Below are 27,887 nucleotides of genomic sequence, written 5' to 3' on the forward strand. Positions count from 1 at the left end.
CGCATATTAATTTCTGGAGCATTTCTTTATCCACTCTGGTTGGATGGTCTTGTATATTTCCAGAGTTTTATTAGCTTGTTGCACCATACAGCATGGACCAAAACAAAGATACACCTTACAGCATGAACAGGAAGTACTAATTATCTGTTTACAAGCAGAGGTGGTATTTTCTGATAGTGCCATCCAGTGGTAAGGTAAAAGTACTGTATTACAACTCCCACTTAATTTTACAATGGCATTCAAGTCCCTTTAACACTTTGGCTGCCTAAGGTTAAATTCATGATATACCATAGATTGCCAGCGCTATTTGTCTATGGAGAAAGTCCCCTTCTTTGCAGGGCTATAACTTTTTAAATTCTATTGCTACATTGCCATTATTAGGGCCCATTCAAAGTCCTATATGTATTGTTCATTGTGTAGCAACGTTAAACTTTTTCATTCACATATTCATAGTAAAATATGGTCTAAAGTATAAGTATGTTTTTATCGTTTTCTGCAGCTTTCTCCAGAACTTGATTTATAGCTCCAAATGCATTATATTGATGATGAAATACAGTTTGATAGCAATCGATGCGAGATAAAAGATTTCAACTGGACGTGGTTCTAGAAGTTACTACACGTCATCTGATGTTGACCGGATGGGCGAGGGGGCGTTTATAATTCCGTGGGCAGCGTTATACCAATCATCTAATGTGGGTCAAATGTTGATAATATCAGTTATTATCGAAGACGGTAACGTTACACGCTGAAACTCACCCCAGTATCCGCGCGCCGTTGGGCGATCATCGTCGAGTAGAAATTTTATCATTATGGGATATATTATTACCCGGTCCATCTCCAGCTTGTATAATGGTATATACGTCCAAATCATGTTGTTTATCGAGTTATTGGCAATCGATCGCTATGTAGAGTGACGAGCTACAGTGCCGGAAGCTATCCCGAGTGGCCGGAAGCAATACGGACATTTAGCAAAACCTCTACAGCGCTTCCTGTTAAGCAGTTGCGCGATCGGCCACCAGATGGCGCTCCTGAACCGCCAGAGAGCTCAGTGGGTCCTGCTGGTGGTTCTCAGGCCAGCGGAGGCAGATTATGGATCCGATCGCAGATTTTTGAAATATTGATATAAGGACGCTGTACAGCGTCCCCCGGCAACTTTAGCATCGCCAGCAAAGACGTCTAAAGACGTGTCCCGGCAGTCAAAGTGTTAAAGGAAAACTCCAACATTTTGGGAAATTTGCTTATTTGCCATCTACCCTGGAGTTAGACAAGAAGATGCATACCTAGGGCGGCTAAGTGGCGCAGTGGGCAAGGCGCTCGCCACTAACGCAGGAGATGCTGGGTTCGAGCCCAGCTCTCTGCGTTGCTTCCGGCTTGGCTGGTCGGTCATACTAATACAATTGGCAGTATTAGGGGGTGGGAAAGCCGGTGGGTGGGGATCGGACGTTGTGGACAGCGACTCCTACAGGTCGGTTGGTGCGCCTGTACAGCAGAATCAGGAAGCAATGGGGGCAGCGTGAGCCTCCCACGCGTTACTCCTCGCCGCTGAGAGATCGCGCTGTACAGGTGAAAAGATGCGACGGCTGCCTCCTCGTGTACCGGAGGGGACACGTGATGCAAGGCTTCGTTAACATTGCAGCCGACCAGTGGGAGGCATGGTCTAACAACGTTCAAGACAGGGGAGGGTAGAATTGGATAATATACGAAATTGGGATGGGAGAAAAAATAGAAAAAAGAAGATAAATACCCTTTTCTTCTCTGTGCATGCAGTAGGAGTAGGAAGACGTTGGGAACTAGGCTAATGGAGGAACCTACTTCCAGTGACTGACGCTAAGCTAGGCTAACGGTGCACGTCTTCCTACTCCTACTGCATGCACAGAGAAGAAAAAGGTATGTATCTTAACACTCCAACATTTTGGGTTACCCTGGAGTTAGACAAGAAGATGCATACCTTTTTCTTCTCTGCATGCAGTAGGAGTAGAAAGACGTTTGGAACTAGGCTAATGGAGGAACCTATTTCCAGTGACTGACGCTAAGCTAGGCTGACGTTGCGTGTCTTCCTACTCCTACTGCATGCACAGAGACGAAAAAGGGTATGTATCTTCTTGTCTAACTCCAGGGTAGATGCCAAATAAGCTAATTTCCCAAAATGTTGGAGTTTTCCTTTAAACACTCTCACTTAATTTTACAATGGCATTAAGTGCCTTTAAATAATATTACAGAGCCGTGCTCTCCTTCATAAAAAGAAATGTCAAGAAAAAATATCTTTAAACAACTAAATACTTTTTCTTTAAGAAAAAACCTTTTTTTACAATGCTTTTACTGGAACTCCTTTTCACATATTTTCAGACTTGCTTTGACTAGGCAGCGTTCGGTGTTCACCTGTCAAACACAAACACCCACTCTATTTAAATAGGAAAAAGTCCAATCTCTCCCCTAAGGTACTCAAACTTCTGTTTAGTCAGTGGCTTGGTAAAGATGTCCGCTTTCATGTCATTTGTTGGACAATATTGCAGTTCTATTTTCCCATTCTGCACACATTTACGGATGTAGTGGTAGCGAATGTCTGTGTTTTGTCCTGGAGTGGTTCACAGGATTCTTCGCGATTGCGATGGCTCTTTGGTTGTCTTCCAGGATCACTGTGGACGTAGCCTCCACTCCGAGATTGCTCAGTAATTGTCTCAGCCAGATACCTTCTTGAGCAGCTTGACTGAGTGCAATGTACTCAGCTTCTGCTGTTGAAAGTGCAACTGTTGCCTGTTTCTTGCTAAGCCAGCTCACCGCTCCTCCACACAGTAGAAAGATGTTGCCTGTTGTTGAGCGGCGGTCATCCTGATCACCAGCCCAGTCAGCATCTGAGAATCCAATCAAAGCTCCAGAGTCTGACTGCTCATACTTGAGAGCAAGGTTCACTGTCCCTTTCAAGTATCGAAGTATCCTCTTCACAGCAGTCAGATGTGAAGCATCTGGATTTGCATTGAACTTTGACACAGCACTCACTGCTTGAGCTATGTCTGGTCGTGTGGCCATTGCAGCATACAGCAGACTTCCGACCATTGACTGATAGGTATGTTGGTGCACTGGCTTACTGACGCCATCACTTTTCCTCAATTTGACATTGCCATCAGCAGGAGTTGCTACAGGATTTGCATTATCCATTCCATATTTTTGAAGTATGGTTTCTGCTTCTGATGAAGAAATACACTGTTCTTATTTCGGATCACAGAGACACTCAGGATATAGGACAGCTCACCCATGTCTTTCATCTTGTAGTGCTCCTTGAGAGCCATTTTCAGCTCGTTCATGCTCTCAGTCGACTCCGTTATCAGAATGAGATCATCAACGTAAACTGCGAGTATCTCAAGCTCTTGTCTTGATCTCACAAACACACAGGGGTCTGATGTGCTCTGTTTGAATCCAATTTCCATCATGAACTGTGTGAAAGCCTTGCTCCAGCAGCGAGGAGACTGCTTCAGTCCATAGATCGATTTTTTTCAGTTTGCATACCAGGTGTTCCTCCCCTGGTTTGATGTAGCCCTCTGGTTGCTCCATGTAGATTTCCTCTTCCAGGTGTCCATTAAGGAATGCAGTTACGACATCCATCTGGTGCACCTGTAGATTGTTTTGAATAGCAAAGGACAGTAATGTACGAATAGAGCTGAATCGTACCACAGGTGAAAACGTTTCATCATAGTCAGCACCATACAACTGTGATTAGCCCTTGGCGACGAGTCTGCATTTGTATCTCTCCACTCGTCCATCACTATGATGCTTGACTTTGAACACCCATCTTGATCTTACTGCCTTTCTTTCTCTTGGTAAATCCACTAAGTCCCATGTCTCATTTTCCAGCAGCGACTCATATTCCAAATCAGCCGCCTCCTGCCATTCCTTTGCATTAGGACTCACCATTGCTTCTTTCAGTGTGATTGGCTCTGTCACACGACACATATTGGCATGATGATCAACAGTCACTGTATCGGCAAAGTCATCATATCCATATCTCCTTGGAGCATTTCTGATTCTGCCGCTTGTTCTGACAGTGCTATCGGCCTCATCATCTTATGTTTCACACTCCTCTGTTTTAATGGTTATTTCGTTCTTCACTTCTCGTGTTTCACTCTCACCTGTTTTAATCGTCATCTCGCTCTTTACTTCCTGTTTACAGTTGAAGTTTGAGTCATCAAAGATGACATCACGACGGATTAGAATTCTCCTTTTTTCTTCATCATACAGGCGATAACCCTTGGCATTGTTTGCATATCCCACAAAACGAAGCTTCACAGCCTTTTTGTCCAGTTTCCTTCTCTCTGAATCTGGGATATGTGCATAAGCAACACAGCCAAACACCTTCATGTGACTCATGTCAGGTTTTATTCCACACCATCTCTCGTAGGGAGTCTCTTGCTTCAGGACAGATGTGGGCAGCCTGTTCTGTATGTAAACTGCGGTGGCTACAGCCTCTGCCCAGTACATCTTCGGCAACTTAGCATGTGACAGCATGCTTCTAGCTGCTTCAACTAATGTCCTATTTTTACTTTCTGCAACACCATTTTGCTGTGGTGAGTGAGGTACAGTCATTTCATGGTGGATGCCTTGAGCTTTCAAATATTCTTGAACCTCCTTTGATGTGTACTCGCCACCATTGTCTGTTCTCAGCCTCATGACGCTCTGCCCACACTCATTTGAGAATGTTTTCTCAAATTCCTTGAATTTGTGTAACACCTCATTCTTCTGTTTCAGAAAGTATACCTTGCAGCATCTAGAGTAATCATCAATGAAAGTCACAAAATATTTTGCTCCACTTACAGATTCAGTCTGCATGGAACCACAGACATCACTGTGAATCAGCTGCATCTTGCGTTTGGAACGGATTCCTCCAATCGACTTGTATGGCTTTTTAGCCAGCTTGCCTTCCACACATCCTTAACAGAAGGGAACCTCTTTCTCTGCAGAGAAGTCCACTCCATTCACCAGATATTTTAGTTCCTTCAGCTTGGTGGTGTGACCAAGGCGCTGGTGCCACAGGCTGGCTGCTACTGATGCACTATGACAGACAGATGAACTTCCTTCAACATCCAGCTGATGGAGCCCGTCAGCTCTTTGTGTTCCCATTCCATGAAGAGTTCTATCTTTTCCACGTATGTAGCAGTGAGACTTCCTGAACTGCACTGTATTTCCTTTTTTGGTAGCAGCTCCCACTGAGAATAGATTCCCAGATAGCTTTGGAACACACAGCACGTCGTACATTGTGAAATTTTTTACATCACTTGATTTAAAAGTCATTTTCATGTTGACATGTCCAATTCCTAGGGCTTCAACCACCCTGCCGTCACAGAGTCTCACAGACTGTGCTTTTGAGAATAGCTGGTATCCTTGAAGAACCTTTTTATCACATGTCATGTGCTTTGATGCTCCAGAATTAATTAACCACTCAGCATGTTGTGGTCTGTCAGTCGGGTTTGCCTCTCTGGCGACAAATTCACTTTCAGAAGAATATTCATCATCGTAATACATCATGCTTTTGGCCTTGTGGGTTTTCTTTTTAGTTTTGTATTTCAAGCTTGGACAGTCACGCTTAATATGTCCTTCTTTCCCACACTTGTAACATCTCCATGTGCTTGCTCTTTCTACTCCCATTGACTGACCACTGGAGTTATTCTGCACATTTCTCCGAAATCGTGAAGACATGGCTGATGCACTATCTGATGTAGCACTACTGGAGTTATCATTAGCATTCACTCGCTTTTGCTCTTCATTAATTAATGCTTGCTGAACAAACTGCAGTGTCAGACTGTCAATCTTTTGTTTCTAGTGCAGTGACAATTGTAGCATAACATGGTGGCAAACTACCCAAAAGTGTTACAATTTGGTCTTCCTCTTCAATTACAACTCCTATTGCTGATAGCTGGTCAGTCAGCTCCTTCATCCGTTTTAAATGTTCAGCATACCCCATAGTCCTTTAGCTTTTAGCAAGTGCTCCATCTGAAACTTCCATGTTGCCCAGTTCTCTGGTCCGCTCAGCCGGTCAATAAACAGCTTGTCATCCATTGTGAAATCCCACAACACTGTTCATCTCACACAAAGCTCTGTGTAGCTTCTTAGCGTTGTTCTGGGCCCATAACCTGTTGTATATTTCCAGAGTTTTATTAGCTTGTTGCACCATACAGCATGGACCAAAACAAGTGGGTGACTTGGTAACATTGCATTCATTCGGTACACAGCACGTATTGAGCCAAAGGTCCTGTCCCGAAACGGTTCGGTACGAATATGTGTACCGTTACACCCCTAATCGTTAGTGTTCATTTCAATATGCTGCAAATACCAGGTGGGTGGGGTTTCGGACAATACTAGGACAACCAGGATGTTTTAAACAGTGACTTACTATACTTTTCTGTAATTGACAATTGAGTGCCTCAGACGAAGAACTATGCAACTAGTGACAATACAGAAGGTTTTCACTGCCACACAACAAATGGTTAACCCTTTCACAACCACACTACAGAAGGTTAACCCTTTCACTACTTAACCTTCTGTAGTGTGATGGTGAAAGGGTTAAAGACCATAGAGGTTGAGTACTTGTGATGTATCCCATTCACACTCCCAAGTGATACTATGCATTGATTTTATAACTGCAAATACATGAGGTGTCCAAGAAATATTGACTGAGTTATATGGTTCTTCAGTGCAAGAGTTGAACTGTAATCTTGTTTAATCTTTTAAAACATTAAAAGATACGTTCTATAATTCAGAGGAATGTGAAGGAGAATTGCCTAAAAACTTTCCAGTCCAACATTCTCCAGTCAGTACATTACAGGAAATAGTTTCAGCAATGTGGAATATACAGTTAGTATGTATCTATCAATAAGTAAGAAATGTATAAAAAGAAAATAAAGACTGTTTACATAACACTAAACATCAATGTATTTCATAGTTATAAGACACACACACACACATACATATATACACACGCACACAAAGAAAACACCCCATCACTAACATTGTACATTGGAGGTGGATGGGGGGGGGGTGGCAGGAGGGGGGGGGGACACTGTACAAGCAAAACTGTACATTGGAATATTGACAACCATACTTGGTAATTTACTGTACATTTGAGGGGGTTGGGTTAGGACATTTACATGGGCCAGTTTCGAATTGCAGTCTCCCGTAGGTGTTCTTTGAGAGTGTTTTTGAAAGTGGGTAGTGATTCACATTTTGTTCCTCTCAGTTTATATGGACATCCCATATGGAAAGTATTGGTTGGTTAGGAAAATATTTCAATGCTCTTTTGAACTGATGTGAAGACATAAAATGTAAACAGACAGAGAATTACATAATTGTGACCCTTGGTAGAATACTCAACTAACCCCACCCATCCGGTCCTCCCAAGCAGGTTAAAGAAAGTTCTAAGAATTAAATGCAAATACTATTTGAACACAACTAGTCCTACCACCCCTTCCCTACACTATGTAGAGCACCGCTGCCTCATGTCTTCCAACACCACTGGGCTTGTGGACCTTGACCCTCCTCCTCCCACCCAGGCTGCCCCACGTCGTCAGCCGCATGGGCCGCAGTGAGGTTGTGGACGTCAACCTGTTCTGCCTGGTGGCAATGGACTTCTACCGGCACCAGATTGACGAGGAGTTGGACCGCCGGGCCTTCCAGTCCGTCTTCGAGACCGTGGCTGTGCCCGGCAGCCCCTACTACCAGCTACTGGACTGTCTGCAGTCCATCCACCAGGACACCTCACTCTGAGGGGGGGGGGGGGGGGGGGGATATGGAGATAAGAGATTAAACTAGAGGGTGGAGAAGAGCGGGGTGGTGGTTGTTAGAGACCGGTCAGTCAGTCTCCCCCCCCCCCCCCCCCCCCCCCCCCCCCCACACACACCTCTCCGTTTATAAGAGAGAGAGAGAGATATGGAGGTAAAGATCTGAATGTGTTGTTGAAATCCTCTACTCTAGATGTACTCCACCCCCTCCTTCCTTTACACTGATCTGACTTAACTAGACAAACCATCGATAGGACAATGTCACCGTGTGCAACTTATTAGTGAGCATGAAGGAAAGGAGATGATGATGCGGGGGGAGTAGGAACCGGGTTTTCAGGATGTACATTAGCTACACGTCTCTGTAGGGGACTCCCCAGCACTATGAAATACACTGGCGTCCTCCTAGTCCCTCAAGTTGAGGTTCTGCCCGGCGCTCACGGTTCCCCACTGACTTTTCCTTTGGGACGAAACATCAGACGGCTACCCTGAACACTTCCTCCTGCCCAGCATCCCGATGAGCATAGAGAATATGATCACACACAACTGGATTTATATATTTTCCTGTGAGGACTTGCTTGAGCATTGTGATGTCAATGAAGTATAAAAAAATAAATAGCAAGGAAAAAAAGATCCTAAAATACAAAGTATTTAGTATATTTAAAGTTCCAATACATCTATTTTTTGGTGTGTTTTGTTACAGAGAGCAAAATATCCCATGTGTAAAAACTGACGAGGCTAACGTAGGAGACGTAGGGTTAGAAAACACCTGCTCGATGTTGTCGATAATTAGTTATTGTTTCAAGTGTTTCTTCTTTTATATTTAAGTTAGACTCTCGACCCTCTCACACCAGTGTGATGAGAGAAAAGAGAGCGAGAAGGAGCGAGAGATGTTTTATGGATGTTTCAAGAGTAAATGGACCACTAATAGCCATATTAACTTCTTTCAACATAATAAATGAAAAGCTGCGATTGTATCCGTCACTGCAGAGGGGGGGGGGGGAAGGTGTTTGCGCTCGTCGTTAGCAGCATGTTTGCTGTGATTTCTGTATGTATTCAGTGGCCTATCTTAGGTGCTCTGGTGAGACTGAGGAGGACTGGATGGGTGTCACGAGGCTCGGCAGTGCTTGAAGTACAGCACAGTGGGAGCCAAATTAAACCCCTCCCGTTGGAATCACCTGTAAGGGCCGGGTGCAGGAAAAGAGAGTTCACTTCCTGTTTTATGATGTAGCTCATCTCTCGTCTAGTCCTCCTTTGTCGTGTCCCGGGCCAAGCTATGATCCCCAAAATGCACCTGTATCCCACCTGTACTTTTTGATGTAAATTATTTTAATGCTCAGGATGTAAGATGTGATTTATTATTGTTGTGATAAGACTGGAAGTAATTGACGGTCACCTTTTTAAATGGAGTACCTTCGTAATATCATGTAAAAAGAGTAAACGTATAATTGTAAAGTAACGACACATAAAGCCATGGTGCATGACTTAAAAACGAGAGCTGTGTAAAATATGAGAGAACTTCGCCACACGATTATTTGATGCTATTTCTTTTGTATCTCAGTGTCTATTAAAAAAATAATAATAATAATAATAAAAAAAAAAAAAAAACGGACATACTTGAGATGAGTTGACGACAAGGTTGCAAATCATAGGTGATGTGACTGCAGCAACCGGTTGAAATTGATTCCTTACTCGACTTGAACGTGAGTTGCCTGGAGGCATGGTAGGCTTCCTCACTCTGTATATACACTCGCCTTAGACAGAAGACTGAACTCTAGGTCCTGTACATTGAAGCTCGCTGAAGCATGCCCGATCTCTGCTCTTCGTTTGCCATAAATACTGTATTCCTGTGGTTATAACGCTTGTCGGCCAATGATTCTGATGATGGGTTGTAATTTGAAGCAGATCCAACCCCAATCCAACCCCAATCCAAAGGGAACCACGTAACCTTAGTGACCAACAGCAGCTTTGACAAATCAAAACGGGTGGGAAGTTGTAGCTTAGCAAATGCCATGTGACGACTGATCTTACTGTTGGTTGACGTTTGTTTTCCCCCAAAGCTTTAAATATGCTTTTCTTGTCTCGGTTTGAAAACGTAAAGATGCCATTTGTTGTCTTTAGTGCAGAATATTTAGCTAGCACTTAAAAACCTGGAAGTTCTCCTCACATCTGCGTGGGATGACAACAGCGGTTTGTGTGCTAAATACATTACACTCACATTACCACTCTCAAAACATTGAACTCGCTGTAACCAGTCAAAATAATGTATTCCCACAATAAATGATTTGAGCCCCCTGGTGTTTTAGGAGCCTGTAGCTGTTATTGAAATTAAGAGGGAAATTCCAACATGAAACCTCCCTATACAGCCATACTAGATGTGATGAGCTTAAATTAGTCTTGGTGTTTGCTTTCAGTCAGCAGATGAATACAAACTCTCCTCTGAGGTTACTGGATTTAGTCCAGTTGATTGTGATTATACTAAGGATCAGTTGCATTTTTATAGATTTTTTTTTTAAATGCACAATATCCTTCTTAGTCTAATTATTAGATTGTTTGACTTGAGTGGGGTTTCTTTTCATCTTCTAGTCTAGTTAGTATTTCCTCTGCACACAAACATGACAAAAGACTGTCCAAGGACCCCTGTTGTGGTAATAGGATTACCCAGAAATCGTTGGCGGTTTTGGAGGACGGGGTGTGGAGGTCGTAGACCGAGGGCAGGTTTGATGGGTTCAAAACTGTTCCCTGGGAGACTACTTTTCCGACCCTCCTTTATTCAGCTACTGTACACTTGTAGGCTGGAAGACCATGAGGAGCAGTACGCTACGGTGCAATGTTGTCATCCGACTCAACAAATCACACATTTTGGTCTCAAAGCCAATAACAAGTATATACTATAATTTTTTCCCCCAGCCAAGAACTTAACACACCGATTCAGCTGAACCATGCCTTTTACAATCAGTTTGTTAGCGCTTGGCTGGAAACGAAGCCTGCTTTCCGCAACATCAGGTTCGGTAACCATTGAGCTGTCATTTTGATATAGCCAGTGATCCTTCTGATGAGGCTGGGACGGAGCTATGAAGAGTCTCATTCTATTTCTAGAACCAGTCTGGAGAACATTAGAACCTCCTGCACACATTTCTTTTCACGTCGCCTGTAAGGAAATGAATGAAGAAGATTGTGTATTTAATTCAATGACAATATTTTAATGAGATTAATCACTGGATATGGTATGTTGTAGAAATGAATAAAGTATTTAAAGATGTTTGTGCTGGGTGTTTGTGTAGTGCTCTGTGATTCCATTGCCCCAGTTCGTCTAGCAAGCCATTACAAACCCATGCAGACAAAGATTGTATGTGTGTGTGGGAGAGAGAGAAATAATTTACTCATGGGTACTCTGAGCACTGTGGGTGTCCATCAGATGGGCACCTCTCTTTATTGTTGCATGACTAAGTAAGCAAAACAATTCCACACTAGAGTGTTTTGTTTGGTAAATGCATTCCATGGTTTTAGGTACTCATTCATGCTTATCGAATTTTTTTGTCTTCTTTTTTGTTGGCTCACTTCACAGGCTGCAAATGCCAGTGCATTGCAGCCTGAATAGATTTGTGTGCTGGGTTGTCCATTAAGAGTAGGTGTTGACATGATTAGTAGTATTAATGAGATTACAAGGCAGCTGCCATATGGCTCACAATGTTCTCCGATAGGCGTCCTTAAGCTCTACATGGTAGGAGGACTAATGAGCACACCTTAAAGCTACAGTAGGCACCTTCAGTCACCAGCATCCCAGAGGCATCAGCAGCTTTAAGCTGAAATAAGAAAATCGGAAAACCGTTGTTGCGTGTGCATGGGCTTTAAAAGTGATGCAGAGCTTGCTCTATATTTTTTAACTCACTCTTACTAATTTATCCATAGTTGCCCACTACAGCTTTAATGTTGAACTAAACAAAGGGAATGATCCTTTATTATATTAGTGACGTTCATCATGTCAGAATTTTTGTGATATAAGCTATGATCTTCCCAAACATCACTCACAAAGATAATATTGTAGGCTATATCATATACGGTTAAAAAAAATACATTTCTGTTAAAAGGATTGTGGTGGAACCGGACTCATCAATTATGGTTGTAGACGGATCTTCATGATTAATATAGGTTTAATAGTGAAACACATAGTAACACAGTATGTAGGTTAAATGAGCCTTGGCTGGGAAGAGTGCTCTAGCTCTCATTCGCTGTTGAAACGTGACAACTTCTACTAATGTGAAATATTCCTTTAAGATGCTAACATGCAGAACAATTCCATCCCATCTTTTCTCACAAAATTTGAATAGATTTCCTTTTTGCTTGTTTTTCTTTTTGATCTGTTTTTGCTTGCATATGATGTGGATGACGGCATAGATGTGTCCCAATGTGTGTTTTGTAATGTAAGTAACTATGTGAAAAGTCTTAAAAAAACAATAAAAATATCAAAATGTGTAGGCCTATATATAACCTCGCCCCACACATGTGTATCTTATAGTCCCTTTATAAACAAGCCCTGCTAGAAAGCTATTGGGTGGCCTGCTCACCAGACTGACTGGCCTACCACTGATTGTAGTACAGGCAAAACTGTCTCTGGTTCAAGTACGTTGACCCTTGGTCTTGGAGCAGGAGACAGACTGCTGTCCATGTCTAGCTGCTCTCTCTTCTCAGCCTCAGAGGGGTCCCCCTAGCTAGCAGTATACAGTAGACAGACGGAAACATTTTCTCAGGTCATAATTCACATGTTCATACCAGATGCGTTCCTCCAATATGTGTAGGCTATGTCTAGAGAAAATAAATTACATTTAGGGTATAGTCCTGTTGTCTATATGCACAAGTAACTGTGCATATAAGTAAACAAGTAAAATGTGGACCCCTGTTAATAATATTTGTATTCATTAAAATGTTCACAATGTTAATTGGTTTCCCCTTTACCTCTAGCTAAGAATCTTCACCCATCACTCCCCCACTCCTCATTCTAAACACACCTCCTCCTCCTCCTCCTCCTTCGCCAGATGGTGCAGTCTTTTCTTTTGTTTACCCATCGCCCCAGAGTTTACCTAACTAACGTTAGCTACAAAACTATGGAGTCGCCCTGAGCATCATCGTCGGACATTAAGAAGTAAGTTATTCTAAATGCTTACTATATAAACACACTTATAGAAAACCAAACATCTTTGTTGGAACAGCTAAAAAGACCTGCAGCCAGCCACCTTTTCCTTAGCTAGCTCAGCTTTACAACTCAGAAGTCATATAACGTTACCGTTAGCCAGCTGTTCTTCTATAGCAGGCTAGTATCGCCCCTTCCTTGGAAATAAAAGGCAGACAGATTCATGGGTGCTGTAGCGAGACGAATATTTACAACCGTTATGAAATGTTCATCATTCTGTGTGTTGTGTTTTTGACACTTGTGGATTATGCTGCTGTGACTTTAGATTTGATTTCTCAATCTAACTTTTGTCAATTTCTGGGCAAAGTGGTCAACGTCTGACGGACAACGTGGGAAACCAATGACAGGACATCCCCGTCTGTGTACAGTATCGTTGTCATGGTTACACATTGACATTCCAACATGCAGGACAATGGGGGCGGGACATTATGTTAAGCACGGGTGGATGTGCTCTTGAGCAGTTTAGTCATGGCAGGCAGAAAAAGTTTCTAAACGTATGTAAACAAAGAATAAAGCATGCTTTTCATATTTTATTGGATAACGTAAAGCCCTTGTTATCTTCTATACTAGTTGAAATCACTCGTGGAAACATTTAGCCATCAGCAGCCAGCTTTTTTTTGGCAGGCGTAGCAATAAAGCTAACGTTAAAGTTACTATCAACGTGAACCTACTGGCTAACATGGCGTGAGATAATTTTTAGCGGTTTGGTCTGTTTCTCATTTATTGGTTTTATTATTTCGCATATTAGCTCTGCTAGGTTAATGTGGCGATAATAATACTGAAGTTACAAAATACGGAAGATATATAAGCGCTGGCTAACCTATGTCGTCCAAAGGCATTTGTTTAGGACTCGGAGGCTGTTCCATTCCTTGCGTGCTTCTTGTAGTACTGTACCAGTCGGTCTCACCTGTGCTAGTCAGGTCCTGTGAGCGCCTCATGTTTTAAAAGTATATTTCCTATTGGATAGGAGCGGTCTCTACTCCACCCTGTTCAGGTGTGGCTACACACATAATACTGGTATAAGGGGGCGGAGAGAGAGCAGCAAGGGGAAGGTTTAGGAAGAAACAAAGGTGTCGTGTTTGATGCGATTATGTTGTCCTGCAGGTACCCTGACCTGTGTGAACTCAGAGTGACACCATGATGGGAGTGCTGGCAGGACCGTACCAGAACTGACACCATGCTCTCACCCACCTGCTACATTTAGGCCCCTTCGCTCAGCTTTTCGTAGCTCTTTGACAGCAGAGTAGCTTGAATAGCCCCTGTGTCTTGCCTTGGCAATACCTACCAATATACCTATATAATGACCTGTCCTGTATAATTGAACCTCGCTAAATCAACTGACAAAACAACGGCTACGCTGCAGAGAACAATGTTCAGACAGTCGGACACGTCATCCAAGAGACGTCCTGGTGGCGGAAGTGGTCTCACCTTACCCCAGCCTTCCCCACCCTCCTCCACCCAGCAGGGTCGTATCAGGGCTGTGGAGGTTGCGCGGGGGAGAGCAGGGTACGGCTTCACACTGTCGGGCCAGAGCCCTTGCATCCTCAGTATCATCCTGAAAGGGAGCCCTGCAGACTATGTGGGTCTGCGTTCAGGTGACCACATCCTGTCCGTCAACGACATCAATGTCTCCAAAGCGTCACACGAGGATGTGGTGAAGCTGATCGGCCGCTGCTCGGGCGTCTTGAGACTAGTCATCGCTGAGGGAGACCGTCACCGGCGACACCACCACCGCAGCGCCAGCAGCCGGCACCATAGCAGCACCACAGTGGCGGCATCGTACCTGGACTCGTGCTCCAGCGACGAAGAGCTGGTCGGTTTCCACGACAGTAGCGTCAATAACAACAATAATAGCAAGCCGGGGGCCGGGTCCCGTGGGGGTTGGTACAAACCCAAACTGGACTCTAAGCAGCTGGGCATCAACCGGGCAGAGAAGGTGGTGGCGGAGTTGCAGTCTGGAGGCATCTTCAACATGATCTTCGAGAGCTCCAGCCACTCCTCCAGCAGCTCGGACAAAGAGAGGGCCGCCGTGACCTCCCCGCCCGCCGGGAAGCCGCGTCCGCTGTCCCAACCGGAGTTCCCTCCGTACCGGCACCGCTCACACTCCCGCAGCAACCCCAACCTGCTCTCCGAAGACGAGATGGCCAGAGTTGTAAACGACGACTCTGTCTTCCTGGACGCCGACTTCCACAATCTCCACCTCTACCACCAGCGCCGCCACCACCACCACGAGCAACAGGAGGTAGAGGTGGGAGAGGGGGATGATCTGGACCTGGAGTCCAGTGAAGGCATCCTCAACGTGGGCATGATGGTGGGATACCTGGGTTCTATTGAGCTGGCTTCCACAGGAGCCAGCTTGGAGAGCGACAGCCTGCAGGCCATCAGGGGCAGTATGAGGCGGCTCCGGGCTGAACAGAAGATCCACTCGCTGGTCCTCATGAAGGTATTGGTTGAATGCTTTCTCTTACCTATACAAATATTTATTATATCATGGTGATAGCAATTCAGTATAACTACCAGCATTGAAAGCTGTTCTATCATGTCACAGGAAGTGATTTCATGCGATTGGAAGTGATGTCATGCTATAGGAATTGATTTCATGCTGCTGGAAGTGATTTCATGCTACTGGAAGTGATTGCCTGGTTCTACGTTGTAATTTACAGCTACTTAATTTCCACCAGGTAATGCATGACAGTGTGCGTCTGTGCAACGACAGAGGCCAGGTACTAGCCACTTACCCTGCAGAGAAGCTAGCCTTCAGCGCTTGTTGCCCCGACGACCGGCGCTTCTTTGGATTGGTCACCATGCAGGCCACGGACGACCACAATGAGTGCCGCTATGGCAACGACCGAGAGGAGGAGGTTGGCTTGAGGACTTCATGTCACGTGTTCATTGTGGATCCAGACCTTTGTCACCATCAGGTAGGACTTGATTACATTAGAATACATACAAACATTAGACCTATCTCAAACCCTGCCCTCTTTTCTTGATCCTCCAATCAAAACTGTCGCTTACAACAACAAGTTTGTCCGAGGTAAGCAACAGTTGTGATTGGAGGATCAAGAAAAGAGGGCAGGGTTTGAGATAGGTCCATTATGACAAGATAATTGGCCTAAAGAAAATGTTGATAAAAAAATATATATAATTGGTCTCCATTTATTACAGCTTAGATAGACAAATGGATGTATGCCTTATCTGACACCACTACTGAATGTGTTGTTGATATTTAAGGTAATATTTTTTAACGTTGACAAAAACTACAATTAAATTTTCTTGATGAGAATTCAATATGAATATGTTCCCTTGAATTTTTACTTCAAAAGAAGCAATGTTTTGACGAAGCAATTCCCCCCAAAACAGTGTTGCTACAATAAACAAATTAATTAATGCAAATCATTCAGACACCCTTGGTTTAGCCTTATTTGACCATATTCACACAATGACCATTTTGCTCTTATTTCATGCCCAGATTGGGATTCCTATTCCCAACCTGAGCACGACATAAGAGCAGAATGGCCACCGTGTGAATATGGTCAGTGGTGACTTGAATGAACATCATTTCACCATTGCTTTCTAGTCTTTTGCTGATACCCTTCAATGGGAACCAAGTTGGCTCTAACAACAGTGAATTCCCCTGCTATCAGTTGTCTTGGCTCACATTGCTACCGTCAACCTCCCCAGGTCCACTTAGGCATGGCCAGGAAGTTCGGCTTTGAGTGTACCCCAGACCCAGACACGGGGGGCTGTTTGGAGTTCCCCCCCACATCCCAGCCCCTGCTCCAGTTTGTGTCCGTCCTCTACCGGGACATGGGGGAGAACATCGAAGGGGTCCGGGCGCGGGCCTTCCACGACCCTGACAACGACGCCCAGCAGAACCACAGCACTAGCAGCAACAGTGACAGTGGCATTGGCAACTTCTTACCAGAGGAAAAAAGCAACAGGGTGTTACTGGTGGACCTGGGAGGCCCTAACCACAACCCTGGCCCACGCCATTGGGACAGCCCCCCTCCGTCCCAGCAGGCCTGGAGCCCTAGCCAGGGAGCCTCGGCCTCCCTCCCGCCTCCTCCGCCTCTGAGAAATGGCCACTACCGCCATGACCCCCACCTGGCTGATCTCCCCCACCCTCTCCCCCTCCCTCACGCATCTCTCCCCGATGGTCCTGGCAGACACCCTCGAGGGGTCCATCCGCACTCCCACCACTACCCACCGGGGATGAGGGGAGGAGCCGTGGGAGGAGGAGAAAAGAGAGGAGGAGGAGGAGGAGCGGGAGCGGAGCAGCAGCAGCAGCGTTGGCTGCCAGTCCACGTTTTAAGAGATTGGCGTCAGCAGCAGCAGCACCACAGCAACCTGCAGGGCCTGAGCAGCGACCAGGAGTCGTACGCGGAGTCCACTGACGGCTGGTCCTCGGCTAACTGCAGCACCCTGCCCCCGCCCATGAACAAGATCCCTGCCGACCGCTACCGGGCCCCGCTGGCCCCCGGAGACCACCTGCCTCCACCTGGAGGGAGCCATCCCCCTCCTCCTCCTCCGCACCCCCATGCTCCCCACGCTCACAGGCTGCCCGCGCAGAAGGACGAGTGGGCCAAGAAGCTGTTCGGAGCCGGGGAGCGGGACAGGGAGAGGGAAAGGGCCGGGGGGGAGAGAGGAGCGAGAGAGAAGAAACAAGTGAGCGCCAAAGATGGGGAGAAAAAGGTGAGATTGAGAGTGATGACAGTGTGTGAGTGAGTTAAGTAGCAAGGCTTTCTCAATTCATGAAAGACACCAGGTTGCCCTACTCGTAGTTCTGTCTCATTTAGTAACAGTCATTGCCATGTAGCCTATTTGATATATTGCATAGTTAGAATCCTAACTGTGTCCTGCGTGGTATAAATGTTTAATGTGTACATTTGTAGACCAAACCTGCTGCTAAGCTGCTCTCCACAGTGGTTCTGCATTATGCCTGTGCTGCAGGTTTTGTGGAGGGGGTGTGTTAAAACTGACCCTGAGATGAGAAGTCTGGACGTCACACACACCCCCCTGCTGTGGAAAATTACTCTGTATCCCAGACTACCGTTTATGTCGGCCATAAATCCATCTCTCTCTCTACTCTCCCCCTCAAAATGTATCCTGCTAATTTCTTAGTGTGCCACTTGCTCACTCACTCACACACACACACACACACACACACACACACACACACACACACACACACACACACACACACACACACACACACACACACACACACACACACACACACACACACACACACACACACACAGTTATGAAACTTTGTAGTAAGTTGAAAGCCACATCGGGTCAACTTTATATTCAGTAACCCTGAGCACCCAGACTGCTCTCTCTTTCCCTAGACCTGAGTGTGAGAGAATTGATAAGTTATTTATCCCCACTACTCCGGTATCATAACATGTATTATTAATTCAGTGCATCTGCCTGCGCTGAAAACCACCTGTTTGTGTTGATAATGAGCACACACTTGAGTCTCACTGGCTGCAGAGCTGCAGACCAGCGAGTATGGCGAGTACAGCTACTGGCCGCTAGTGTTATTGGTTTAGAATTATTGTTGTTGTTTTCCCCCCTCTGCATATTACTATAGCTGAGATTTATATGGCATGATGGATGACTGATAAATGGACTGAATAATTTCCATATACAGCTAGTTCAACTGATTGTTTGCATCTTTTGAAATCATCTTGTTTCCTGCTGTATGGAGATCCAGTGTGTGTGTGTGTGTGTGTGTGTGTGTGTGTGTGTGTGTATTTTGAGTGGATGGACTGGAGTCTAGTAGGATATTTCTTCAAATGAATAATGTGATCATTGTTTTAAGTCTTTAGGCTCTCTTTAGATTCTAATATGAGGGAGCAACAGAGAGACAGAGGTGGAGAAAGAATCCAGTTGACTACAGGTGCCAACAACAACACGCAGACCACACATCCAGCTTGACTGGATTCCTGCTGCATTTCAGCACACTATCCACTTCCTGTGTGTCACAATATGTCACTCTGCGCTCGTTATTTCCCGGCGGCGGACGTTAGAGCCGTCAGGTATAAGATGGTGTCACTCGCTGGAACTCCCCTCATGGCTACATTTAAATATCAGACACTAGTCTGAGAATAGGTTGTTGTTGAGACCGATGGTTGGCGAGTTCAGGGGCTCTCGGTGTGGTTGCCAGGGGTCCAAGGACCCCACGGGACAATCAGAGGAAGCGTCCTCCAGACGAGAGCAGGGAGACCGTCAGCGGCAGGAAGGTGGACGTCAACCTTCTGAGAACAATGTTCTCAGACTGGACACGCAGAGCCCTGGAGGTTATGGCCCTGGAAGCTTGCACAGTAAGGCTAGGAGAGAGGAGCCCTGATAATAGGACTGCATATTATTATGTGTGTGTGTGTGTGTGTGCGTGGAGTTGTGTGTGTTTTTAATCTTTTAATTTTATGAATGTATTATCAACAGGCTGAATCAAGACAAGTACATTGGAGGTGGGGGGGGGGGGGGGGGGGTTGGGTAGGTACACTGTACAAGCAAAACTGTACATTGGAATATTGACAAAACCATACTTGGTCATTTACTGTACATTGGAGGGGGTTGGGTTAGGACATTTACAGGGGCCAATTTCAAATTGCAGTCTCCCGTAGGTGTTCTTTGAGAGTGGTTTTGAAAGTGGGTAGTGATTCACATTCCTTTACAGCTGTGGGTAGGGCGTTCCACATTGATGTGGCATAATTTGCTAAACGTGTTTAGTCCCTTGTTTGAGCCGAATCTGGGTTTAACATGATTTGTGGAGCTCCCTTTGGTGTTGTGATCGTGGTATTCACTGACACTGACCTTTGGGAAGTATTTTGACATGTACAGGTACCTTGGTCGTGTAGTGTATCTTGTAGACCAGGCCCATTGCAAGTTGCTGTACTCTGTCGTCTACTCTAAGCCATCCTAGGTTGTCAAAGTGGGCAGAGGTGAGGTGGGTTCTAGGAGTAAGGTCAAGTAGTAGTCTGACCAGTTTGTTTTGAGATGTTTGTAATTTTGTTTTTAGCGCCTTTGAGGGGCTTTGGTACCATGAGGTGCAAGCATAGTCGTAGTACCCTTGAATGAGTGCTCCTTCCAGAGTCTTCAGGGTATTCCTGTTTACCAGAGAGGAGATCCGGTACAAGAATCTAGTTCGTTGGTTGATTTTTTTTATTACCTTGGATGCCATTTTGTCACAGGAAAGATTTTCCTCTAGGATGGAACCTAGGTATGTCATTTCATCTTTCCTTGTGACAATATTGTCACCCACTGTAACTGAGAAATGAATGAATGAATGAATGAATGAATGAATGAATGAATGAATGAATGAATGAATGAATGAATGAATGAATGAATGAACTTTATTTAACAGATTGCAGAATGGGTACAATACAGTACGGCTCAATACATACAATTGTTAAGGGGATGCAGACCTGAGAAAGACATTTGTCTTGTTTACATCAGGGTCCCCCATTTTCAATTCATATAGACATTTATGACATACACAACATACATGACATTTATGGCATAGGGACATATAGGTATTTAGTACTGATACATTTGTGACATAAACGGTATTCCAATATACAGTACTGTTACCCCTAGATCCTGACAGAGTATATACATATGATGGGGAGGGGACTGTACATTAGGGGGGGGTGGGTGGGTGGGAGAGAAATATACATACGGCGGGGAGGGAATATATACATGCGGTGGGGAGGAGACTGTCTATTAGGAGGTGGTGGGGGTTTTGGGCAGTTTCGAATTGCAGCCTCCTGTAGGTGCTCTTTAAGAGCGGTTTTGAATGTGGGCAGGGATTCACATTCCTTTACAGCTTTGGGTAGGGCGTTCCACATTGTTGTGGCATAATTGCGAAACGTGTTTAGTCCCTTGTTTGAGCCGAATCTGGGTTTAACATGATTTGTTGAGCTTCCTCTGGTGTAGTGGTTGTGGTATTCACTGACCTTTGGGAAGTATTTTGACATGTACATGGGCACCCCGGTCGTATAGTGTATCTTGTAGACCAGGCCCATTGCAAGTTGCTGTACTCTGTCGTCTACTCTAAACCATCCTAGGTTGTCAAAGTGGGCAGGGGTGAGGTGGGTTCTGGGGTTCAGGTCAAGTAGTAGTCTGACCAGTTTGTTTTGTGATGTTTGTAATTTTGTTTTAAGCGCCGTCGGTCTTGCTGAGTTTGTTATTTGAACCGAAGAGAATGGACTCTGTTTTACCCAGGTGTAATGATAGTTTGTTGTCAGCGAGCCAGGTGCAGATTCTGCCGAGTTCTGAGCTGAGGGTTTTTTCAACCTGTAACTTGTTCTTGTCAGAGACCAGCAGGGCTGAGTCGTCTGCGAACAAGAACAAGTTGCAGTCACAAGCTGACGACATGTCATTTGCATAAATTAGGAACAGTAGCGGTCCTAGTATGCTTCCTTGTGGAACACCACAGCTCACTGTGAGGGAGGGGGGATAGGGTACCGTTTACCTCCACCATCTGTTCCCTCCCCTCAAGGTAGGATTGCATCCAGCTCACTGATAGACTATAAAACCAATTGCTTTTAGCTTGTCAATCAGAATGGAGTGATTGACAGTGTTGAAGGCCTTTTGTAGGTCCAGCATGACCATGCCGCAGTATTTGCCCGCGTCCACTTCTTGTTTGATGTGGTCGTTCAAATAGAGATGGCATGTGTCAGTGGAGTGGGATGTTCTGAAGCCAGATTGGAATTCGTAGATTCGATTTTTTTCCGCTAGGTACTTTTCAACCTGTTCGTAGACTATTTTTTTCCCCATGACTTTCGAGATGGCGGTAAGAATAGAAACAGGGCGGTAGTTGCCTGGGTCTAATTTACTGCCCTTTTTTTGCACAGGGGTCACTCTCGCAATTTTGAAGTCCTTGGGGACGTGTCCCTGTTTTATGGAGAGGTTTATTATGTGTGTGATGACTGGGGTGATGGCAGCTGCTGAGTCTCTGAGGAATTTGGAGGGGATGTTGTCATGGCCAGTGGCCTTGTTAGGTTGGAGGGCGCTCAATTTTTTGAGTACTTCATCTGTTGTTACCATTTCCAGTTTGAAGTCGTCTTTGCGGACCCCTAGGTTTTTGTAGTAAGGTACTATGTGTTCTACCCCATAATGCCCTGAGTGGGAGGGTAGTTTGTTTACCAGTGTTGTGGCTATGTTTGCTGTTGGCTATGTCCTGCTTTGTTATGTTACTTTGCCACTAGGTGGCACTGCTTTTCCATCCAAAGCTCTGTAACCTGAGGTAGCTGGATCCTCCCGAGGACCTGAGCTCTTCAACAAGTAGTCAGAAAGAAACTGCTTGAATCATAGATATAGATATACAATCATTCATTTATTTACATGATTCTGTTTCTGTGGGTTGAATACTCGTAAGCTAAAACTAAAGAAGAACTCATGATAGTCCTCGGCCCAGTTTTACCAAAAAGCATCTTAGCATGAAGAAAGATCTTTAGCCCATTGACTCAGAATAACACTAAGTTGGTCTTAATGCTCAGAGGGTCTTGGTAACCTGAGACCTGGTCAGTCTAGCAGCTCTTAATAGTCTACCACGCGTTTCAGTGGAATTCACTTTCTTATTCTTACCGCTATAAGAGTTTGACTTATTCTATTTTGCGGCACTCCAGGCCCAGACATGAAGATGTGGATGCTGGTCTGTAAGTGATAAGTGTGTGTGTTATCTGGCAGCTTTACTGATGTGGATGCTTCCTCTCTGTGGAGAGAGCAAAAATAGATAGAAAAGAGAGGTTTTAGAGAGGTTTTATATGATATATGAGAGAGAGAGAGAGAGAGAGAGAGAGAGAGAGAGAGAGAGAGAGAGAGAGAGAGAAAGCAAACAAAAAAAGCTTTGTAGATAAGAGCTGAGAGCTCACTGCTTCCCAGTCAGATCTTGTCTTCCTAGAGTTGCTCTGACGTGGCCACACCCATAGACTGTTTGGCTTTTTACTTTAATCCAAATCCACAGTCCTCTCCTAAAAAGCCTCTTGTCTGCCTTTTGCACAGTAAATAAGAACTTGTTATCAACTGACCTGATTAAGGTTAAAATAATTAAATAAAATGTTTACATCCATGTTTAACTATAAACAGAGCTATGCTGCTTATGCACACACACACACACACACACACACACACACACACACACACACACACACACACACACACACACACACACACAGGGTTAAGTTAGACTGCTGATCTTTGACAAGTGAAATATCGCTTCAAGACAAATTTATGGTTGTGTGTGTGTGTGTGTGTGGGTGGGTGGGTGGGTGGGGGGGGGACCAGAGTGCAGTGCCGTAGAGGTAGGTCTGTCTCTGTACATGCCTGTGTCTCCCATGTGGAATTTAACATTTGAGTGAAAAAAGCAGGTCATATGAAAAAGCTGAGATGGCAGAGAGCTCTAGGCAAGGCTGCACACATCTGCTTATATCAACATGCAGTGTAATGGCGTGCATGTTGAAGTGGTAGGCTAAATATGACACGTTGAAATAATTCTCTGATGTCACCCGGCTGTGTGATAAGCCTGTCCCCGTTTACTGGTGTGTATAGCAGCTTTTACGTTAGGTATGAGACCTGGCTTCTGAAAATAAATACTTAAATTTTGTATGGCACCTTTCAAAACCAAGTTCCACACACCTATCTCCACACTAGCCCCTGGTGTGACCTTTATTTTCCCTTTGTTCTTCAGGGTACAGTAGATCCGTGGTCGATTAACTTGATATGAAATGTGTCTGTCTATGTGTAAATGTCTCTCCTCTGCTGGCTGGCAATATTCACTTCTGTGGCTTTTGGGGGAGGGCCAGACGTTTCAAAGTGAACGCTCAGTGCGGCTGGGTGGCGTAGCGGACATTGCGCTCGTCACCAACGCAAGATACACCGGGTTCGACTCCGGCTTGGGCCAGTCGTCATACTAACTCAATTGGCAGTGTCAGCGGGTGGAAGTCGATGGGTGGTAATCTGGACGTTGTGGACAGCGACTCCTACAGGTCGGTTGGGGACGCCTGCTGCACAGCAGAGACAGGAAATGGCGGGTGTAGTGTGAGCCTCCGACACGTTACACCTCGCCAATGAGAGTCCGCGCTGGCAGGTGAAAAGATGTGACAGGCTGCCTCCTCGTGTATCGGAGGGGACACGTGATGCAAGGCTTCTATCCTCCCTACAACCGGCCAGTGGGGGGCATATGCGAGCAACGTTCAAGACAGGGGAGGGGAGCATTGGCACTGTGGAATTGGGATGGGAGAAAAATAGAAAAAGAGGAGAAAAAGTGGATAAAAAAAAAGTTAACGCTCAGTGGTGGTGAGCCGACAGTTCCTCCCCATGTTCTTACGTAGGTCCAATGTCACCAGGAAAAAAGGATAAGCCGTCCTCAGCAGCCACAGAAGTTAATGTTGTGTGAAAACTAGACCATTGCATCAAAACCAGAGCTCCACAACTAATAAAAAATATAGTAGAGTAAGCCAGTACAGGAGAGACGCATGATAAAACATAGAGACAGGACAGAGAGAGCAGAACAAAACGATTATAAAAGAAAATGTTAGAAATATAGCTGCATCATGCAGCCATTGCAGGGTTCTAAGTATTGGGCATATGAGGCACTGAAGCATAAGCAATATGGCATTGTGTATTATGCAATGGGCCTTTAGACATTAAGCAATATGTCATTGGGCATTATTATGGCATTATGCTGTCGCTAGAGTAGTGGTTCTCAACTGGTCTAGCCTCGGGACCCAACATTTTCCTTAGTCATTAACACATTGAGTGCCAACGAGGAGATATCTCGTTGTTGGCCGCCATGCGTTGAGTGCCAATGATGAGAAATCTCGTTATTTAATCGTTATTGCTTTTATTAGTGATATCCATAAATTTTTCATCAATCCAGCCTCACGTTATCATTGGGACTGTCTATGAGCTTGAAAAGGGCAAATACCGCCCCCTATCGTCTCCCAGATGGTATTGCACCCATTGGAATGGACTCAATGAAAATGCATGTGAAAAGAAACTCCGGATTCCACATTTTACTTCTCAGGCATGTAACCCGAGACTACTGCATTCATTGGGGACCCTCAGAGCAGCGTGGAATATGTGTTTCAAGTACATAACGTTGGATCAATAATATTTGGAATGGCGATCAGGAATTGGAATAATCTTTTTGCAGAACATCTGATCTGAGGTAAGGAATCTATTTTACCAGTCTTGGGGTAATCATATGTTTTTTTCACATATTTCACAACGTGTCCCCTATGTGTGTATGTGTGTATATGACGTTAGCGCTGACCAGGTCATAGATAATCGATTTTTCAGCCCGCTTCTCTAGCGTGCATAAGTACACATATACTATGATAATCTAGCGTTTATTTGAAAACTATTCATAAATCAGCCGGAAAATGACAACGTGTTGTGTGTATTCCCCTAAAGGGCAATTCCTGCGGAATCTTTTTTCTTTTCTAGAAATGTCCAAAAACTTCAGTTTTTCAAAACGGTATAAAACGGAAATGTACAGATGAAAAAACAATCCGTTTCGTACATGTTGACTCCAAGCAAGTCATTGATAAGCGATGGGCGTATTAGACACATAGCCATAATATAGAATATAGAAATAGCTCTGCGAAAATCATGAAATATCGGAAAATCAGTCCCAAAAGGCTGGCATTCAAGCAATAAATAGTGCGCCCCCTGCTGGCACTCAATGTGTTAAGTCGCGACCGAAATTTTGTAACCACTATGATTTATTTCAATTTAATTTTTTTTGCAGTAATACACAATCTTTCATGCACTGTTAAAAACATGAAATAGACACAAAAAAGTGCAACAAAAGTGCAACTAGGGCTAAAAACCCAATGAAATAAAATAATAATAAATAATATGCTTCTTAGCAGATTTCTTAGCTTAACATAACATACCTAAGTTTGGGGGAACTAATGGGATAACTGGGGTTGCAACAAAAGTGCAACTAGGGCTAAAAACACAATGAAATAAAATATTAATAATAAATAATTATGCTTCTTAGTGTAACGGAGGTACCGCGTGTCTATCCACAGTCACGATGGACAGTGTAGTGAAGTGGCTGTGGACGTTAAGCGGTACTGCAAGTAAACTCACTCCCCAGAGGCATCCAGACCCATTAACAAGAAGTGAATTCACCTCTTGGTATAGTGATCTGTGATGCCGCCCGCGGCGTGGGAGACCGGGGTTCAACTCCCACTCGGGGCATGTCAAATGAGATTGGTTTCAGTGGTGCCCAGTGACCCGGATGCCCTGGGTGGAGTGAGTTTAGGGGGGTGAGTGCAACGGAGGTACCGCGTGTCTATCCACAGTCACGATGGACAGTGTAGTGAAGTGGCTGTGGATGTTAAGCGGTACTGCAAGTAAACTCACTCCCCAGAGGCATCCAGACCCATTCACAAGAAGTGAATACACCTTTTGGTATAGTGGTCTGTGATGCCGCCCGCGGCGCGGGAGACCGGGGTTCAACTCCCACTCGGGGCATGTCAAATAAGACCGGTTACATTAGCAGACTTCTTAGCTTAACACAGGGGTCAGCAACCTTTACTATCAAAAGAGCCATTTTGTCCCCCTCCCACAAAAATAAATCCTCTGGAGCCGCAAAACCAATTTACCCTTAAAATGAAGATAACACAGTGTATAACATTTTATATATAGTTATCCCCAAGCATACCCCACATTTAGCATAAAATGCCTGACAATTGCATACCCAAAGTAATTTGCGATTTATTATACTTTATACTTATAGCACACAGTTTGTTGCGTTAATGGAATTATAAAGCACCAAAAACAAATGTTTTGACTTTTTATTGCTGTTTTCACCTGTTATAACAAAGGAAAACCTCAAACTCTTATGAAGAGGAGAAAAAAGACTGGCTGTGTAGACCTATTTTTAAATAAAACACAGAAGAGGAGACAAAACACTGGCGTCTGTAGACCGACTTTGAAATAAAACACAGAAGAGGAGAAAAAACACTGGCGTCTGTAGACCGACTTTGAAATCAAACCCATTTGTGGAACATTTATAAAATAAAAAGTAGTCCACTTTGAAAAAAGACTACCATGTGTAGACCTACTTTGAAATAAAACCCTGAACTATGCAGCTCTATTTGAGTCCTTCCCTTATTTGTGGAAAATCTATAAAATAAAAAGTAAATCTTTTGTTGTTCGCAAATTTCTCACAACATATCAGGCATACAGGTAAGCCTGCATCGTTAGTCGTGAAAGCAAATGATCTGTCCATGCTGAATTAAACCCTCTATTTTCCTCAGATTTTCCTTTTTTTGGATTTATCCATGGTTAGCTTACTGGGGGGTCGGAAACTCAAGATTAGCCACTTGCAGACAGCAGGGAGAGGCGCGGGATGTGACTTACTGTATATTTTAGTTGATGAAATATTTTAGTTGACTAAATATTTTAGTTGACTAAATATTTTTGTTGATGAAATATTTTCTCATTTCAGTGTCACAGTATGACATCGATCTTTTTTTTTTTGGTTTGGGAGCCGCAGCTGATTGGCTAAAGAGCCGCAGGTTGCCGACCCCTGGCTTAACATAACAGACCTACAGTAAGTTTGGGGGAACTAATGGGATAACTGGGGTTGCAACAAAAGTGCAACTAGGGCTAAAAACACAATGAAATAAAATAGTAATAATAATAAATAATATATCCTTCTTAGCAGACTTCTTAGCTTAACATCCCAGGGAACTAATGGGATAACTGGGGATGTTGTTTGCTCCTGACAAGAGTCTCAAAGTCTGAGGTGATGGTAGACAAAGCAACTCTGAGGTCATGCTCAATGTCCAATCTGTTCCTCTGCTTTTTCTTCAGCTGGACCAGAGCTTTTATTTTTTTTACTTCTTTTATTTTTTTTACACACACATCCGCGACCCACTTTTGGGTCCCGACCCACCAGTTGA

At 44.5% G+C, this 27,887-nt stretch overlaps 2 protein-coding genes across 5 annotated transcripts in view; both read left to right on the top strand.

The window, feature by feature from the left end:
- htt (huntingtin) overlaps positions 1 to 7,752 on the top strand; it is a gene marked incomplete at its 3' end in the record, with an annotated part of 160,495 nt that extends 152,743 nt beyond the window's left edge. For all 3 annotated transcript variants that reach the window (XM_084318190.1, XM_084318189.1, XM_084318188.1), the window contains one exon: positions 7,539 to 7,752. In XM_084318190.1, the coding sequence (XP_084174316.1) occupies positions 7,539 to 7,752 (214 nt within the window). The remainder of the gene's footprint in view (positions 1 to 7,538) is intronic.
- Positions 7,753 to 14,247: 6,495 nt separating this feature from the next.
- The window catches only part of rgs12b (regulator of G protein signaling 12b), a 207,684-nt gene continuing 194,044 nt past the window's right edge, over positions 14,248 to 27,887 (top strand). The window contains exons 1-3 of one of the 2 annotated variants that reach the window (XM_084318962.1): positions 14,248 to 15,397; positions 15,636 to 15,875; positions 16,636 to 17,646. In XM_084318962.1, coding sequence (XP_084175088.1) covers positions 14,324 to 15,397; positions 15,636 to 15,875; positions 16,636 to 17,646 — 2,325 coding nt within the window. In that variant the 5' untranslated portion in view covers positions 14,248 to 14,323. The remainder of the gene's footprint in view (positions 15,398 to 15,635; positions 15,876 to 16,635; positions 17,647 to 27,887) is intronic. The other variant, XM_084318963.1, reaches the window with a different exon arrangement.

The sequence above is a fragment of the Notolepis coatsorum genome (genome assembly GCF_963971535.1).
Source record: "Notolepis coatsorum genome assembly, chromosome: 7".
NCBI classification, from domain to species: domain Eukaryota; kingdom Metazoa; phylum Chordata; class Actinopteri; order Aulopiformes; family Paralepididae; genus Notolepis; species Notolepis coatsorum.